Source organism: Nothobranchius furzeri, chromosome 1, assembly GCF_043380555.1.
Source record: "Nothobranchius furzeri strain GRZ-AD chromosome 1, NfurGRZ-RIMD1, whole genome shotgun sequence".
In the NCBI taxonomy this organism is placed as follows: Eukaryota; Metazoa; Chordata; class Actinopteri; order Cyprinodontiformes; family Nothobranchiidae; genus Nothobranchius; species Nothobranchius furzeri.
This window is the reverse complement of record NC_091741.1, coordinates 101609083-101628684: the sequence shown is the minus strand read 5'-3', so window position 1 is coordinate 101628684 and position 19602 is coordinate 101609083. Positions and strand designations below refer to the sequence as shown.

General features: G+C 42.4%; 2 protein-coding genes across 3 annotated transcripts; both read right to left on the bottom strand.

Annotated features, from left to right (window-relative positions):
- Positions 1–13170: 13170 nt before the first annotated feature.
- LOC107395771 (gap junction alpha-3 protein) lies at positions 13171–15408 on the bottom strand. The gene is made up of 2 exons (XM_015975224.3): positions 15182–15408; positions 13171–14483 (listed from the first exon to the last, which is right to left on the bottom strand). Exon 2 carries the CDS (start codon positions 14463–14465, stop codon positions 13371–13373), a length of 1095 nt encoding a protein of 364 aa, XP_015830710.3. The 5' UTR covers positions 14466–14483; positions 15182–15408; the 3' UTR covers positions 13171–13370.
- A 330-nt stretch (positions 15409–15738) lies between these two features.
- On the bottom strand, positions 15739–19416 carry LOC139072192 (gap junction beta-1 protein-like). 2 transcript variants are annotated; one of them, XM_070555596.1, is made up of 2 exons: positions 18746–19416; positions 15739–18135 (listed from the first exon to the last, which is right to left on the bottom strand). In XM_070555596.1, the coding sequence occupies exon 2, from the start codon at positions 18119–18121 to the stop codon at positions 17294–17296; it is 828 nt and encodes a 275-aa protein (XP_070411697.1). In that variant the 5' UTR covers positions 18122–18135; positions 18746–19416; the 3' UTR covers positions 15739–17293. The 2 variants fall into 2 exon arrangements, with proteins under 2 accessions (XP_070411697.1, XP_070411703.1); XM_070555602.1 differs by lacking the exon at positions 18746–19416 and adding an exon at positions 18248–18542.
- Between the last annotated feature and the right edge of the window lie 186 nt (positions 19417–19602).

Below are 19602 nucleotides of genomic sequence, written 5' to 3'. Positions count from 1 at the left end.
CCGAAGCCGATGAAACGGCGTACGGTATGACAGACTAGTCTTGGAATGCTTCCAGGTGAGCGACAGCGTCGGCGGGACCCTGAAGGGTCAGTGAGTTCAGCTTTTACTCTGAAGGAGCGTTGATTTCAAGTGTAGCTTGCAACAGGTTTTGTTATCCAGCTTGTCAAGGTTCTTTGTGGTTAAAAAGTTACGAGTGGCTAGCTTGAAACTCTAGAACGTTTGAACACTGAGTTAAGGGTGACGTAGGGATTAGTTTTATAATCCAGATGTTTTGATTTATGGTTGACTCAGGATTTGACAACAAAATAAACACCGCACAGACCACGCCACGCATCAGTAAGGGAAGCTCTGATTGGATGAGAAACAGGAAATGTGTCATGTGACTTTAGCATTACGTGTGATCAGTCTAGTGTCTAGTTTAAGGTTATATTACTTATATACTCTCATAGGATTATAATATCAAGTAATTAATATTCTCGTTTCACAGATTGATTGAACATTAGGCTCACATTATTATTGGGACTAACAGACAATATTTAATTATTATTTAATAGAGTTCTTCTGATTTCTAAAAGAGTTCTTCTTGGTCTTCTTTCGAGCTGTAGGGAGAGACAAATAGCTAGTTGGAACAGTTTAGATGCAGAGGCATCAAAGGCCTTGAGCAATATCTCAAGGAGATTAGTTCTTCATGGGAGAGAGGGGAAATGACCTTTAGGTGGAAAACAGTCCCATCATGACGCTACAGGTGTATGTAACCGCGCTACATACGTCTAGAGAGCACTTCATCTTGAGGCAAAGCAGAGAAACCATATGACCCAAGTGGACTTTACTCTTTTTGGTTTTAATGCATTCAAACTGCACAATTATCTGTATTGCTGTTCCCTTGACGCAGTGATGCCGACGGGAAAACACGAGCAGTGAGAGCACTTTCTCCTCCTTAAATACATGTATTGGTACTTATGGGTGTCTGACGTGTGTAAGAAATGCAGATCTAAAGGATGTCACCTTTACTCCAGCTTGAACATGAAGGTTTTCAACACTCTCAGGGCCAGGTGTCATTTAGGAGAAAATGAGGGTTTTCTTGTGTACAGAAATATGAGTCTGATGAATGCAGAAGATTAAGCTAAGATATTTGGTCCCTTACAGGTTTCTCCTGGTTTAGTCACTGAAATCAGGAAACAAACCTGAGCAAATACAACAAAGATTTCATTCATTGGAGGGAACCATGTCCAAACTACAGGCTGACCGATATGTTTTTTTAGGCCGATACCAATTTTTAAAGAATTTAGTTGCCTAAGGCCGATATCTAAAGCCGATTATTAAGGCATATATATATATATATATATATATATATATATATATATATATATATATATATATATATATATATATATATATATATATATATATATATATATATATATATTATATATATATATAAATCTCTCAATATTTATTGAACTTCAAATATAAAACAAATTCAAAACATAAAAACGGCGTGTCTGGGTCCTTTCTTTAGTCTAGTAATGGTGGCAGTTGGCCACACAGGTGCCAGATTTCTTTTTTTAATTGGCTTTTAAAAATAATTTCGGTTGATATAGAAACAATTGAATATATCGGCCTCTAATCCAAACCAACCGTTGGGGAAAAGTACTTCAATTCAATTCAAAAATACTTAATTAATCCCAGAGGGAAATTAGAGTTTCAGTACACATAATTCTACAAGAATTGGTGACTGTGGTCATTCGCAACCCGAGTCGCGCTACCGTAATGATAATAACTGGTTTTAAGGCCTTGGAGGTTACAACTACAATTGAAGTTTGTGATAATCTGTGATGAGTCTCTCGTAACTCTGACAAATTTCTGTCCCTCTTTTCTTTACAGAATTGTTTTAATTCTGCTACATTGGAGGGTTTAACAGCATGAACAGCCTGACTAAGGTCAAAGGTCAGATATTCTCCTTCATGAGCCGATGATCGTTCCATCAGTTACAGCAGCTGGTCCAGGTCCTGAATCATCAACCTAAAAATGCTTCCTCAGACCCCCACACTCCAAACAACCACGTTTGACTATGATACTGGTTTATAGATGTTGTTCCACCAGATAGCGGGACACACACCTTCCAGAAAGTTCCACTTTGTGTTGTCAGACCAATGAATGGCCTGCAGGGATTCATTATTTCTTATGAACAGGACACGATGTGTTTCATTCTGAAATATTTTAGCCTCCATTTAAGGAAGAATTAAATGGCCACAAATTGAGCACTTGAATTTCCAATTTGAGAGCAGAATTTCATATTGCAATATAAGTTTCAGTGGGTGCATGGGCAGAATATCTTACCCTCCAGTCAGAACCTAAAAACAGCACCGGTAGGCAGCAATAATCAAAAATACCCTTTATTAGAACAACCAAATGATAAACCGCCACGGGCGAGTTCCACTGTGGAACGCGTCGGCTACTGCCTCTTGTCCCTTTACGACAAAACCAGCCGTTCAGCCCAAGTAAAGTCAAGCAATCAGGTACTTAGCTGGCCCAGTCGATGTGACCCCCTCCCCAGGGTCAGAGCTTCCAACACCGTCCAACGCCCTGGGGTTCAGCTTGCGAGGACGGCGGGTGGGTCCACGGCTCGGGTCCGGCTGCCAGAGTTTGCTGCGGCAGATGTCGGCGCAGTGTTAATTTTGACAGGAAAATTTAATTTTATTTTAGTCTTAGTCTTTTGGCTAAAAATTAATTTTAGTCTTAGTCCAATTTTAGTCGATGAAAATAAGCAATTTTAGTCAACAAAATGCATATATTTTTTCTAATGAAGTAATTTCCTACTTTTGTATAGAGCACGGAAAAACTAGTGTAATTTAATACACAGGGTCCAAACTCTTAACCACCACTAATCAGATATAGCACACACAGCTAAGAACATAGAATATATGAATAAAAAAAAACACTTCACATGTTTAACACTTACGTGCTTAATAAAAAAACAAAAAGCACACTGGAAATTACAAAGGTGCTCTTTTTAGCAATTGCACAACAAGAATTTACAAGAACAGCAAATTTAAACATGTTAACCCTGAGTTTGTAGATATTCACTTGTTACAACACAGGCTCAACCAAACAGTGTGAATATTTATTTGCTGCAACTCATTTTGAGAAAAGCACTTTGTGCTAGTGTGACCTTTGATCGGTTGTGTTTCCCTCTAGTGAGGTCACCTGGGTATACTGAACACTCTTTCTGCAAAAGAGTGTTCAGTATTCAGTGTTCGGCTCGTCGTCGTCTTCCTCCGCTTACCCAGGTCCGGGTCGCGAGGGAAGCATCCCAAGTAGGGAGCTCCAGACCGTCCTCTCCCTCACATTATTAACACAACATAAACCTAACTGACATTCAGTTCAACAGAAATGTTCTAGTTAATTGTTTGAGTGCTGTCAACATGGTTGCCATAGTAGCCGAGTGGGCGGAGCCAAACCTTTTTTCTCTCCTATTTGTTTTTCTTTAGATTTTTTTTTACACTTTAACTTCACTCCTTAAAGAGCAAGTCACCCCCAAATAAACTTTTTTTGCTGATAAACTAAATAAACGAGTGTCTAATCGTGCTGCAGACACGTGTCGTCAATAATTTGGCTCTTCAGTGCATCTTAGTTAAAATTTAAATATTCTGCCAAAACTGGCAGTGTTGTGCCGTTGTCAGGTAAAAACTCTGCACTGTATTTTAATTTAAATCTGCCTCCGCTATTGGCTAAGAAGTATGCTATGATGTAAACTGGTACATTATGATGTCACAATGCTGTAGTGAGCCTGAGTGTGTGTGTGTATTTGTTAGCGGCTCCGCCCTCTCGGTCTGCCAGGCAACAGCATTTGTTGCATTTTTCAAACATGAAGCGGGAGTGGAGTTAGACTCTGGTAGGGGTTGACTTGCTCTTTAAAGAGCGGTGGCAGATTTAAATTAAAATACAGTGCAGAGTTTTTACCTGACAACGGCACAACACGGCCAGTTTTAGGCAGAATATTTAAATTTTAACTAAGATGCACTGAAGTGCCAAATAATTGACAACACGTGTCTGCAGCACGATTAGACACTCGTTTATTTAGTTTATCAGCAAAAAAGTTTATTTGGGGGTGACTTGCTCTTTAAGCAGCTTCAGCGATCATTATCAGCAATTACCATTCACACAGGCTTTCTTCAAATGTATTTAGTAAAGGCTTTATTTATTTAACGAGGATATTTTTTATTTATTTACTTCTTTATTTTTGGATAAACTAAATATTTTCACTAAAGACTTTGTTTAAGCCTTCTGGGACACCTAATAGATCGTGTTGATTTTCTTTGAGGCATTTCCATAATTTCATGCCGGCTTTTTATGCTGATTAGCTTCCCTGTTCCGTTATCTGCTTTCACCGCTCCGTTTCAATCAGGCTGTACAGCAGGATTTCCCCTCGTAGCAATATTTTCCCTAACTCTGATTGCTTCATGCTATAGATCGTTGGAAAGCTGCTTTTATGTACTTTTAGGAACCGTTGGAATTATTTGAATCTGATCAGCCGTTCAAAAGTTATAAAACGGAGCATTTTGGATGACAAACTCAGCACGTCTCTGAATCTGTGTTGTGATTCGTTGCGCTGAAGACAAGGAATCCCGTTGGCTACCGTAATGTATCATATATGCACGGAAAGCCCCATTTGTAATATTTTCAGCAATTTTGGAATTTTAATGATATCTTGAACGGTTCAAGAATTATGGTAATGAGAAGTGCACATGTCCAATCCCGTCTGCGGCCACAGGTTGGTAATAAGAATATTGTGGCATTAACAGAGGGGTGCCGGCGGTCAAGGCTAGGGGGCCCCCCAACACAAGGGGGCCCCAGGCGGCCGCCTACCTATGCCTAATGGTAAAACCGCCTCTGTAGTCCACAGAGCTACTCCAACATGCGGCCACCCAGAGCAGCGCAGTAATGGGAAAAAAAGTGAACCATTTCATCTCCAACACCAGTTTCTGAAGATCATTGTTGTGATTTTACTTCACTAATTGAAACATTTGGATTTCAGTTGTGAATTTAGTTTATTCTTCATGTTTTAACCCGACCCAGTCTCACTGGAGATACTTTATGTTTTTGTCTCAGCAGGCTTCAGACCTGTGAAGAGAAACTTTTAATTGTGTTGTTTACATCAGGCTGTGCTTCGTTTTCTTATCCGACTCGTTCAGAAACACACTTTTAGGATCAAACGGAGATGGAAACAAAAAGGATTTCTGTTCACATCCTTCTGCTCAGTTTTAGGTCGGATGTGAACGAAACTGCCACCGATCCCAGCTGAGAGTCAGCATCACCACAGCGACCAGAAGCCACCGCGTGTAGATCTAGATTATAAAAGCACAGCTGGAGAAATCACTTTATTCTACTCTATGTGGTTTATTCAGCAGCCTTTGCTCTTTTTAATCAGGGACTCGATCAACACTAGATCCATTTTTGAATGTAAACAAGTCTAAATAGTTTGTTCACTTAATGTTATTAAAGTTATAACTTATTCACTGATGAAAAAGTGGCATTTATTTCTATTTCTGACAAACTGGTGCAGAAATAAAGATCAGTCCCTCCTCCAGACACCACTACTGTACACGGCAGATAGCATGTAGGTCTAGTTATAGAAATATACGTTTATAACTCATATTTCAGATTCAAAGTAGTTTTATCTTGACTGTTTATCTGAAATCTGACCTGCTTAAGGGTTTTTGTTTATTTTGTTTTTTCCAGCAGGTGTATTTTATATAAATGATAAAACCAGTTTACCTTGAGGGATGTTAAAGTCTCCCAGTAAAGCACAGGAAACACTTCAGATACATCTAAAAGTCTAAGCATGTCAGATGTTGGGCTGGGTTGTTTGTTGGGTAGTTTTATTACCTGCTAGAGCTGCTCTCTGGAAGACTAAAGTCAGCAAACACCGCAGAGAAAAGGTCCTACTCACTGGAGATGGAACTTATACTGGAGTCTGAAAGGTTCTAGCCTTAATAATAAAGCATTTTAAACAATGCACCTGAGCTGTAACTATGGTAACGCAAGATTCCATAGCTTTACCATAGTGACCGTCTGTCATAGGTGACAGACAGCGCTGCTGTCAACGACGTCGTGGGCCAGAGGGTAAGTGTGGTTGCTACAGAATGATGATGGTTTTGCTTCCTTGGATTATTGCTCACCAACAGCTTGTCTCACTGTCTTCTGTTCACAGTGGAGGGAACTGTCTCCTGAGCAGCAGAACGTCTACTTCGACCAGTTCTCTCTGCTAGTTGAATCTGTCTTTTCAGCAGTGTTGGGAAAGTTACTTTTAAAAAGTAATTAGTTATAGTTACTAATTACTTTGTCAAAAAAGTAACTCAGTTACTGAGTTACGAGATTATAAAAGTAACTAATTACCAAGAAAAATAACTACTTAGTTACTTTTTTCATTAAAGCATGCAAGAATTACTGCAATAGTGAAATATAAATGACTAATGACTGGAACATAATAAAATATATGTCCAAATGTTTTTTATAAACCTGAAAAATTTAAATAAATAAGCACTTAACAGGAGGAACTACTAACAGGAACATTACACTGATCTAGACTATTAAAAGGTCACTGTGTGATTTTTAACAAGACCCCAATCAGCTAACATTTAAAATTGCAAATAGAAACACCTGTAAAGGTTCCCAAGCCTTTAAATGGTCTCTCAGTCTAGTGAAATTACAGAAATAAATGTAATTTTGCACAGTATTCTAATTTTTCCATCTTCACATAATTGTGTGTTTTTAGTAGCATTTCTGTTGCTGCTAATCTAGTAACGGTTAAATAAATAAATAAATATCCTTTAAAATGACACTAGAAGAGGCACAAGCCTGATGGAGGACTTACATTTACTAACGTGGGTCAGACCCAACCACAGAAGAGCTGAAGCTGGGTGGTAAACACACACAGGTAGTTCTAATAACACCTGAGCTCCATGACGTCTGAGACTGATGCATCAGTGTTACAGCGGGACTAAAGACATGATCAGAAACAGGTTACAGCTGGATGATCTAGGAAGGTAGAAGATCAGGACTTCTGAGCGGTGAACAGGTGAGCGGACCTTCGGGACGTCCCGCTGTCATGCTAAGAAGGGCACGGCTGCAGATTCCCACCTGCAGCCGTAGATGTTCATTCCGTCTTCCTCGTTCTTCACGGGCCGTGATGCTCTAAGATGAAAGCATCTACCTCTTTAGCTCCTGATCAGCTGATGACAGCTTCAACACACCGCGCTGCTTAACGCACGCTTTTCCTTATCAGTAACAGAAACAACGTTTTGGTAAAAGAAGAAGTAATTAATTAGTTTGCTCGTTACAGAAAGAAATGTTTATTTTATTAATGCGGTTATTTTAAATGACGTTATTCCCATCACTGCTCTGTTGGGTCTACAGCATGCAGTGATGGTAAGAACACTGAGGGTCTCCGCCCACCCGGCCAATCATCATCGTGTTTGTAAGTGCGTTACCGACACCTCTCTCTCCCTGGCTGCAGCTGAAGTGTGGTGGTCAGAAAGCCTCACACTGTTGCTCAACTTTCTACAAGCAGATAGTAACGCACAACCTTCCGTCCCCAGTAACGGTAACGGCGTTGCAACAGTGGGAAAAGGAATTAATTAGATTTTCCATTACCTGAAAAAGAACGCCGTTAGTAACGCCGTTATTTTAAACTGCGTTATTCCCATCACTGCTTTTCAGTGAGTGTTTTATTAACCTCTAACCCCATGACCCCCTCGTCTTCTCATGTGGTGTTGTTTTGTTTTTGTAGCTCAAAGACGAAGGCACAGCAAACTCTACCTGACCGTCAGTCAGCTCCATGCAGACGCTGGACGTCCATTCTGTTGCTGTAACCCGCTGCCTCTGCAGGACCGAGCCATCTAAAGCAGCTGGACCAGACAGAATCCAAGGAAGAGTTTCTTTCTTCTGCTGCTCCTTTCAGAATGTCCTCACCTCACCATGGGTAGGTCAATCTGTTATTTGTGTTTTTTTATTCCAGACTCCTGCTTAAAGCTCTGCAACTATCGCCTCTCCACTGTCCCTCTCTTCTGGATTCACCTGACCTACCGCTGATCACATTCCTGGACCACTGGACCCTTGGACACCGAGACCTCAGAACCCCTGAACCTATGGACTCTTTGAACACCTGGAACTTTGGACATTCTGAACCCTGAACACTTGGACATTGTGCACCCTGGACATCTCTCCTCTTCCCTAGACCAGCTATGAGGTTTAGAAGTCTTCATGCGTCTTCCATCCCCTTTCAGATAAATTCAAATAAATCCACATCCTGCTGGGCTGAGGGAGAGACATTCCACTAAAACCTTTAAATAAACTTTTTAAACGTTTTCATAATTCATTAAAAATCAGACATGAAAGGGTGAAAAAGTCAAGGGTCAAGGGTGAAAAAGGTGAGACACCCCGCATGCTCGCACACACACACACACACACACACACACACACACACACACACACACACACACACACACACACACACACACACAGTCTTGTTTTGGTGAAAGCCACAGGTCAACATGTGCAACTGCATGTCCAGACTGTCCACACACAGAGCAGTAGGGGCGGGGAAGGAGGAGGATCAGACTCAGACACACAGCCAGTAGCGGTTTTAGGCACGGGCAGACAGGGCAGTTGCCCGGGGCGGCATTTTTTCATGACACAAAAGGGGCGCACAAGCGCTGAGTAAAAAAAAAAAAAAAGGAAATCTGCGCCGCACCGAGGTTTTCTATTATCTGACAGAGTCTGGATTGGAAACAGCAAGTTGGCGCCCCCTGCAGCTGCAGGCGCTCATGCTGACTGAGAACGTTCACGTGCACCGTGTGTCTATGAAGAACAGGAAGGGGAGGGGTGCGGCGGGGGAATTCTCCTCTGCGTCTTTCCCAAATGAAATGAGCGTGCAGGGGCTGAATCAACTGTATTAACATGGCTAAAGTTAATCACATCTTAATGTTCTTCCATATTTCATTCATAATATCATAAACACAGGCCTATCATTCTTTCAGGTTACTCTGAATTGTGTGAAATGGCCGAATAAAAAAAGGAAAAACAAAACGATTTTGTGGTCACACCCCCATCAAGGTCAAATAGTTTAGTCCTGACTAAAGGAAACTTACTGAGTCAGGAGCCAAACAGAAGAGATGAACATAAAAAGGCTAAAACCACCAGGTGCCCCATTCAGGGGGAAAAAAAAGAAAAAAGAGGAGAAAGATAAAGGTATGTAGCTCTCATGATGCATGTTTTCAATTTTTTGAACCAGTTAACTGGGATTTTAACGGTTAAATGCGGTCAACTAATTGCTAACAGAGCTAATAGGGCTGAAATATTGAAACAAATATTCAAATGGTTCGAAAAAAGTCCTTGAATCGTTTTTTACTGATTCAAACTAGGATTTGTTAAATGCTCACTGCAGCCTGTGGCCTGCCTGAAAAACAACAAACACATGTTGATCATGTTCACATAATAATAAATAAAACAACTCTACAAGCAGAAGAAAACACCCCAGTCACCACTAACTATCCTGTTTATTTATTGCAGATGGTTGTACTGATTATTTTACATGATTTGTTCTGTAAAAGTTGGCATTTTTGGTAGTCTACAGTTATTTTTATGACAGTTTAAATTACAATTTCAGAGGCAATTCTAAAATATTATGGATCATGAGATCTATTGGAGATCTACCCCAACTTTTGGACTGCTCTGCCAGTCACTGTGGCTCAAGCTGAGCGGAGCTTTTCAAAACTTGATCAAGTCATACCTGAGGTCAGCTATGTTTCAGGGGCGGCTCATTAACCAGGCTCTGATTAGTATCAATCACTCAGTAGGGGAGCAGATTTCATATGATGACATTATTGATGACGTTGCATCAAGGTTAGGTTTTAATTTTAGTTTGTGTTTTCTGTTCTAAGTGCAATGCTGTAGTGATTATCTTTAGTTTGTTATGTGTGAAATATTTTTGCTATTTAGAATATTTATTATCTATTATGTTCATATATTCTTAATATTTAGTTATTGTTTGTTTTTGTATATTTGATTCTATATATTTTGATACAGTATATAATGTATAGTGCTTTACATTCTGACAACTTCATAGTAATTAATGTAAATATGTGCAACTTAGAAAAATGAATGTTCAATAGTCGCTCTAATAAACATGCCTGTTTGTAGAAAACATGCGTGTGTTCGTGCAGGTGGGGTGGTGGTGGTGGGGCGGTTGGGGGGGGGGGGGGGCTCAAAGGGGGCCTCGCCCGGGGAGTAATTCGATGTAGAACCGCCACTGCACACAGCAGAGCAAATGCAGGAGGAGGGAGACGAGAGGGAATGAGGAGGAAAAAGGCGAGTGAGAGGGAGGAGAGTGCGATGAAGACGGTGAGAAAATGAGCGCCAGCAGTCAGAAAGTAGAGATTTCTTAAAGTGTTCAGTTAATAAATCCATATAAATGATAAATATTTAATAAATTGCATATTTTTACATTAGTAAATAATATTACATATAGTTTAGCATTATTTTTGGTGATAAATGTACTCTACGCAACAGAAATTCTGAGGAGCCACTTGGGAGCCGAAAGAGCCGGCTCTTTTTGGTGAACTGAGCCAAAAGAACCGGCTCTCTAAAAAGAGCCAGAATTCCCATCACTAAGTCCGCAGATGCGGCAGCCACACAGGGAAATCCACAGATAGTGAAAACGAGCGTACCCCAAAGAGGTTTGTTCCCGCCCAGTTCTACATTGTCTGTCTGTTGGCTGAGCGGTTGCTAGGAGATTCTATTTCCAAATTTTGAGAGAGAGCAGAAAAAAAAAGCCGTGAGAGCAGCCAGGGACAGACTTGTGGGAGCAGTTTTGATCCATGCAGAGAAAAAGCCGTCACGTGAGAAGACAATACCAGTGTAAGAAGGTTAAAATCTGAGCGCAGTATCAAAGATTTGAAAGGGAGCAGACATTTTGAGTGCAAACATTACAAGTTTTGAGAGCAATAATATAAAATCTTATTCTCAAATTAGAAAGCTTGTCCCTTGATATGAAATCTGCTCTCAAATAGAAAATTCAAGTGCTCAATTTGTGGCATTTTAATTCTTCCATATCCATTATTTTGTCAGACAGGTTGTAGTGGTGTAGGCCTGATAGTTATCAGACAAGTCTCTTCAAACTCAGGTTTCCAAATAATCTGGTTAATTACAGATAATTCATTATGTACCAAGAAGTTACTTTTCCACGTGGCAGCAGGTTGGTTTGGATAACACCCCCCCTAATAATTAAAACTATCAATTAACTGCATTTTGTATTCATAGCCAAGGCATTAATAAACGAGGAAATACTTTCCACATCTTTAGAAAATCGGCTCTTCTCCAGATACAAGCAGAGCAAATTTAAGACAAGTTTATTTCAAGCAGTTTATCAAACATGGCTGTCACCAAGTGCTTTACAAACACAAATAAATAAACAGAAATGATAAACATGTGCTTCAAATCATGAACTTATAGCTGACAGAATTATGTTAAAAATAAACTAAACAGAACAGAAAGTCTGGATTTGGAAACGGTCCTTACAGTGTACGATGTTTTTATTGCACAACTTTTCACTTCAAGTCAGAGCTGGTGAACTATGTCTGATAGCCGCTAAACAATCAAAGGAAGGTAAATAGAATTGGTTACCCAATCTGAACATGTCTCCACCTGGGATTTAAGGAATTTTCAAAAAAATTCCAAAAGAAAGAAAGAAAAAAGATAAGTTTGGTGTAAACCTGACCAGGGGCCTCATTTATCAAGCTTGCTTACGCGCAAAATGGGGTCGGAAAACTGCGTAAGCAACTTTCCACGCAAACTTTGGGATTTATGAAAGAACTTAGCAGAAAAATGTGCGCAACTTTAAGTTGACTAAGGACCTGGCTTACGCACATTTTGGACATCGAGAGCACCTGCAGTGCTGCTGCTGAGAAGGATAAAATTGTGAAATCCTGCAGCATTATGTTTATGTTTATATTTTTGGCAGACGCTTTTATCCAAAGCGACTTACAATTTATAACCTATAGGGCATGTTGTGATCTGTGGGGGAAACTGGAGTACCCGGAGGAAACCCACGCATGCATGGGGAGAACACGCAACTCCACGCAGAAAGGCCACAGCCGAGTTTCGAACCTGCAACCTTCGTGCTGCGAGGCAACAGTGCTAACAACTGCGCCACCATGCAGCATTATCACTTGTACTGCTTTGTTTTCACACAGAACAAGACCCCCCACACGCACGAACACACACACACACACACACACACACACACACACACACACACACACACACACACACACACACACAGCCTGAAGTGCAGAATACGGAATGCAGAATATCAGCAGGGGAACAGATTGAGACAGAATGTCATGCGTCTGTGACAGTGTGTGTCCTGTCACTGTGACCTGATTGATCATGCGTCCTGGCTACTCAGACAAGGGAGATCTCCATTTGGGCAACTGGTTAGCGCGTGTGACTTTCACCCGGAACTCTTGGGATCAAATCCTGATTGGACTATTTTTTTATATCCGCCACAGATCTCTCTGAAGAATTCACAACATTGACGGCTTCAGCAACGCTGTGCCACTCCGTGGATTTTCTCTTATTTTTTTGGCAAAAGCACTTCCTTTCATTTCTCCACCTCACCCACAGGTACCTCAACTTCTGCTTCTGTGAAATAGCGCTTCCTTGATCTGCCTTGATCTACGGTCGCCATGTCATTGGCGGAGCGCAACAACAGCCGGCTTATGTATATGCATGAGATCCACAAGGCACTTTGCATTGACTATTTATGGCAGTAAGTGGGCGTGGTGAGGGCGGGATGTGACTAAAATGCAGCTGAGAAATATTCTCGTTAGTCTCCGATTTATGAAGCGGAGATTGTGTGCAGCTGTGTGTACTCCATGTTTGATAGATCACAAACCTACTTGGCGTGAGTACATTTTTTTTGCTGACCTTAAGTACGGTTTTAGTAAGGATTCTACGCAATGTTTGATAAATGAGACCCCAGGCCTGTGTCAAACTCTGTACGTGTATCAGAAGAACCAACAAATGTTTAGTAACAATGTCCTGTGGTCTTTGGGGTGCAAAGTGAAAACTAAAAAAGGATCCCAGATAGAAAATCTTCAGGTGGAGAACAGAACAGCCGGGTATAAAAGTGAATCAGAAACGTGTTTATGTCACAGGAGACTTTCCTGACATGCATCTCCTCTCCCAAGTTGGAATGAGTCAAACCTGAGCCGCCTTCACAAGAGCTTTGGTGTGTATGTCAGCTTCCAGATGACACTCAATTCCTTCACGGCAATTTAAGAACCTTCCAAGAACCACAAACCACCTTATATCTTCAGATCGTCTATTCTAGTCTTGCTGCTGCTGTGCTTGGCACCGTGGCCGAGCCTGGTATGTGTGGGAGACCCGGGGGCTGATCCTGCTCCTTTCTTCCCTTTCAGGTCGCATTCCTCTGGCTTGTTGCTGCTCCTTTCAACAGCCAGGTTGTCTTTATTCTGTTTGTAAGCGGCCTTGCTGTGGTAGGGATGGAAGGTGGAGTCTGTGCCCTCAGACAGAGCTGAGAGGTTGTAGCTGGGTACAGGAGGGTACCCAGCTATAACAGGCTGGACTTGGCGGCTCTTTGGGTAGTAGTCACCAAAGCTTGGCACTAAGGGCACCGCCATCTCGCTGGGCTCTTTGGAAATGCCCTCTAGGGCCTGTTGACGCCTCCTGAATGTCATGCCCTGGCGGCACTTGGTGAAGCCCAGGTGGTAGATCTCTATGAGGTTGAGAAACAGCGACACGCTGGCCACCCCAAGCATGAAGATGATGAAGATGGTTTTTTCAGTGGGGCGGGAGATGTAGCAGTTCACCATGTTGGGACATGGTTGTCTGTCACATGTATACATGGGTTTTAGCTCAAAACCATACAGGAGGTACTGGGCTACAATGAAGCCCACCTCAAACAGCGTCTTAAATATCACATTGAAGACATATGTGCGCAGCAGCTCTCCCTGCAGACGTACCCGTCCTTTATCGTCTCTAATGAGAGCCTTTTTGTGGGGAGCATTCACATTCAAGGTCTGCTTGTCTGGATGAAGTTCCCTCTCTTTGTCCTTCTCCTGTTGCTTCTCCTCCATCCGCACTAGGTGGAGAATGTGGCCCAGGTAAATTAAGGTGGGTGTAGACACAAAGATGATCTGCAGCACCCAGAAGCGTACATGGGAGATGGGGAAGGTTATGTCATAGCACACGTTCTCACAACCAGGCTGCTTGGTATCGCAGGTAAAGCCCGACTGCTCGTCGCCCCACACCTTCTCTGTGGCAGCGCTTAGGATCAGGATGCGAAAGATGAAGAGAACGGTGAGCCACACCTTCCCCACCACGGTGGAGTGCTCCTGGGCTTTTTCCAGCAGCTTTCCCAGAAGGTTCCAGTCTCCCATGGCTGTGTGAGGTTGGATCTGGAAATAATGAAACATAAAAAAATGTTATAAAATGCAGTCATTTGCTTCGGTTTGTAACTTATTGATTAGGTGTTGCTAACAAACAGCCAAAGTGCCCCTGGTTCTTCAAACAGCCTACAAAGTTCAAACAAGCTCAAAGAAAACAAGCCTCTAGGGAGCCAACTGGGAACCCAACTGTGTGGAGAAGCCTCAGCAGCTGAGGTCTTATTCCAGTGGATGAAGACATGATTATATTTACTTTAGGAAGGAATATATTTGGCAAGTGTGGACAGGGCAAAGGCAGGTTTTAGCCTTGGTTCTGGACATCCGGCCATCACAACCTAAACCCTGCCAACAGGATTCTCGGGAGGTGAAACCAAACACCCGGAGATGTGAAGGCATGAATGAGAAACAGTCAAGCAATGCTGCTATCGTCTTCTTATAAATATGTTCGTCTGATGGATTTGATCTACAGTAGCAGGACAGCACAGGTACGCTGCTTGGAGCCACATTTATCAAGTCTATCAATGTCAGCAGTAAAAAACAGAAGGTGATCAATCATGCATGAGAAGTATGCAGGATTTAACAAAAACCGGAATATTTAAATTGTATCAGGACAACCGTTTTAGTTGGTTTTTGGTCACAACATTTGACTAACTATGGCCTATTGGTGCAGTTAATTCAGCTTCTAAGAGGAAGCCTACACAACAACTCACATTTTCTTAAGAAATGTCAACTTATACATCTCCTGTGTTGAAGCTCTTCATGCCGTGGGTCCATGAAGCGGCTGTGTTGTCCACAGAAAGGCCTCTAAGCCGTGCCGATCTCAGGGCACAAAGAAATGTCCTTGAATGGATAAGAAAGGTGGACTCCTGTGGGCTGCGACCTCAGCTGCACACCAACAGACTCTGTGACTCGGTCCTTCGTCTCCAATATTCAAGTCAGGCGGAAATCTGGATCCAGACCCCCGCCTCAAGGTACTCCGTTGACCACCAGACAGACAGACACACACACAGGAAACACTCTCAACCATGTCCAGCCTGCCCCCCCCCCCCCCCCCAGTTAAATTTGGCACAGTGGACTCTAATGTAAACTTCTGAGGACTAATCAGCTGTCATGCTGAGTGACACGAAGGACGGCCAATCATATCGCCCATTCCGTCTGCTTTGAGCACAAGACACCCCCCCCCCCCCCCCCACGTCTAACTATAGCACAGGGGTCTATCTCCTATCACAGAGGGTGGGCGGTGATGAGCAGTCAGTCAGACAAGAAATCAAAACAGTTTCCATTTTAATTCTAGTTGCTGAACAGACGTTACATTTATGAAAATACATAAACTAAAACAAATTTTATAAATACAATCTATTTATAGTGCAGTTTATTTCATTACATTACATAATGTACACACTGTACAGGTGCTGTAACCTGATGCATTAGTGCTTATACAAGCGCAATATGTACACGACTGTTTAATAAAACCAAAGAGCAGAAAGATGCTGAATGATGGTGGTGCACACACAAAGGAGCTCAGCAAACTACTTTTACAGGATTAAAGCTGCAAATGGATTTGGTTTGAAGGTAGATCGGCCTAAAAAACTCAGGTGCTTTTAACAAGACAGACAAATGGGAGTCGCTCATGCTCATAAAAATCAGGACCAGTTCATACATTTCATGTGATACATTTATGTTTGCATGGAGCTTTTACGGTTTTCTAATGCCAGGAGCATCATGTCTGGGATGGAATAATCGCCTAATTAAAAACATCCACATGCTGAAGCCACAACAGTTACTGGTCTGCACAAAGTTCAGTTTAATACAGAACAAAATCATTTTAATGGCCAAACTGTTGTTGGCACCAGATCTGAGCCAGGCCATAAGAGATATTTTAGATAAACACGTTTTTAATACATTTTAAGATTGGCTTGGGAATCTGCACATGCAAATCCTGTTGCCATGTGGCTGTATGTTTACAATAAACAGGATGTAAACATTTCAGACTTCCTGAATCTGTTTGCCCTCTGTTCATGTTTAGATTCTGAATCCATTTCCACCTTTCCAGACCTCATTTTCCACACAAACCAAACCTCTAGCACCGGCGAAATTACAAACACAAAGCATAATTTTAAAGTGTTTTCATACAACAAATACAAACAAATGTGAAACACTGAACAAATGCGTGCATGACCCACCAAGCAGGCTGTGCAGTGGTTAGAGCTGTGTCCTTGTAGCAAGAAGGTCCTGGGTTCACTTCCCGGCCTGGGATCTTTCTGCATGGAGTTTGCATGTTCTCCATGTGCATGCGTGGGTTCTCTCCGGGTACTCCGGCTTCCTCCCACAGTCCAAAAACATGACTGTTAGGTTTATTGGTCTGTCTAAATTGTCCTTAGGTGTGTGTGTGTGATTGTTTGTCCTGTGTGTCTCTGTGTTGCCGTGCGATGGACTGGCTCTCTGTCCAGGGTGTACCCCGCCTGACTGCCCATTGACCGCTGGAGATAGGCACCAGCCCCCCCGTGACCCTACGTGGACAAGCGGGTTCAGAAAATGGATGGACCCACCAAGTAGTGGTTAGTTTCACCCAGTTTAGACTTAAGGAGATGAGACAAAGTTTGGTCATACAGCTCCACCAGGTGTGTTCAATTAGCAGGAAATCAGATAAAATGTGGGAAAACAACTTCCAGGGCGATTTAATAGTTGAGAGGAGCAACAAAAACAAGACAAGCCTTTACCTTCACAAATAATTTCATAACTAATGGACGAAAATGCAGATATACAGATGTTTCAATAGTTAAATATTAAAATTATTGATTACTTGTTAGCTTGAAGGAGTCTCAGGACGCAGAACAACCCTCGACCTTCTCAGAGGGGCTTTTTTTGATCACAGTGAACTTGGACTTGAGAGGATGCTCTGCTATCAGCTGATTGATTTCATTTTGTCTGTAAGAGGACAACCGCTGACTTATCCAGGCTGCTTTGGACTCGTCCTTGGAGCGACCCACGCACCGTTTGCAGGCCCTACCGATGAGATACACCACTTCAGCAACATTGAGCAGAACACACACCCCTGATGCAGCCAGCATGAAGACAGTAAATATGGTTTTCTCTGTCGGTCTGGAGACAAAACAGTCCACCGTGTTGGGGCAAGGGTAAGAGTCACATTTAACCAACCTCACCATTTTAAAGTCAGGATAGATCAGGTAGAAGAGATAGAGGAAAACCACCTCAAAGATGATTCTGAAGATGATGCTGATCATGTACGTCCACCACAGAGCTCCTGTGATCTGAAATTTCTGGTTCTTGATGTGCTCCAGCTCTTTAGGGCTGCTGCGGCCTGACCTCTTCATGATCTTTTTGTCGATGTGCCGCCGGTGGGCCACGTGCATGGCCACCAGTAGGGCGGGGGTAGACACCAAAATGACCTGGAGAGCCCACAGCCGGATGTGAGAGATGGGGAAGAACTGGTCGTAGCAGACACTGTTGCAGCCGGGCTGCTGGGTGTTGCAGGTGAAGCCAGACTTTTCATCTCCCCAAACGCTCTCGGCAGCAACCACCAGCACCAGGATGCGGAAGATGAAGATGACCGAAAGCCAAACGCGTCCAATGCCAGTGGAGTGCCTGTTTACACCGCTGATCACGGCATAGAAGGACCCCCAGTTCATCTTCGCCTCCAGGTCTGTAAAAGAAAGGTCAGTCACATCACAGGTTCAACTTAAAAGTTACTTCAGAAAACCAGCAATAAAAACTAATTACATTAACTTCACAACATTTAACATTCAAAAGTTTACCAGGCTCAGCCGACGGTGAAAGCGGCGTACATGGCGCCGGGTCCAAAGATGACCATCTTGAGGCTCGACTTGAGCATCAAGCTGGACTCATAAGGAGCAACTTACAAGAAATGCCAAGTAGCCCGCAGGCTGTATAAAAGCAGGGGCGATGGCCTACCTCCGTCACAAGACGCAAGAAATGGAAGCCAATTGGGAAACAAATGCAGAGCCACGTGATGGGCTCACGTATTAATACTGTACTCCCAAACCGGCTCAGTCAGACGGACAGACTGCTGCCAAGAATCACTCCGAGAAAACAGCAAGACTCATCTGGACTTTTTAAAGAAATATGGAGAATATATAGATTTTACAAACAGAAAGATAAACATGTCCACAAAAAATATTAGTCTCAAAACAATAGTGAATAAAACAGGACTACAATAAAATGTTTGCTCAGTAGGCGTGACTTGGCTGCATCAAATCCAGACAAACAATATCAAGACAGAACAGAAATTTTACCTTCAGCTGGGTCGGTACACAAAAATGTGTACAAAATAGGAAGAAACTGAATGAAGTGTTGGGTTTTTTAGCACACCAAAAGGCTGGATTGAAAACAGTGTGCGTTTGGAAAATGCAAATCATTCCTCCGCCACTAGCCGCTGCCCTGCACCGTAGCAGTCATATGCTCTTATATAAACTATTTACATACAATGGTGCCCTTTATGGAGCTGCAACAAGACCCTTTCAGATCAAACGCCTCGATTTCCGCCTACCCCGGGCTAAAGAAGGAATCTGTGTGGACACAAAAGGCCGCAGCCTGCCACATTATTTATTGTGCTTGGTGGGACAGTGACGTGAAGGAAGGTTTGACGCAAGCTTCGCTGGTGGAGTCGAACTGGAAAACGCATCCACTAAACACACGACTGATAATCCCCAGCTGAAATCAACAAAGGACTACATCTCCTAGTCATTCAGTTAGGTTTCTCCCCTCCTCACCACATTACAGTGCCTTTGAATGCTATGCTAATTTATGCAACAGGAGTGCAAATATTTGGAGCGGTATTAGAAAAATAAACTGCTTTGCTACTGAATTGTTCAACAAACACAATGGCCATGGAAGAAACCATGACCTTATCAATTACACAACTATGTTTAAGTATTTTTAAATAAATTCCATTAGCAAGCTAAATCCTGCATGCACAGATACTGGGTTAAAGGTCACACCTGCTGTCTAAATGTGCAATTACAGGGTTGCTTTAAAAAACACTGATTGTTCTCACATGGTCCTGATGAAGCGCCAATGTTAAAGAGCAAACATTGTACAGTAACAGATTTCAGCAGGAAACAATGTGTCCTCTTGTCACATACGTTCAGAT

Coding starts and splice junctions, on each gene's coding strand:
- LOC107395771 (XM_015975224.3), bottom strand. CDS start 14,465: ATGGGAGACTGGAACCTTCTGGGAAAGCTGCTGGAAAAAGCCCAGGAG.
- LOC139072192 (XM_070555596.1), bottom strand. CDS start 18,121: ATGAACTGGGGGTCCTTCTATGCCGTGATCAGCGGTGTAAACAGGCAC.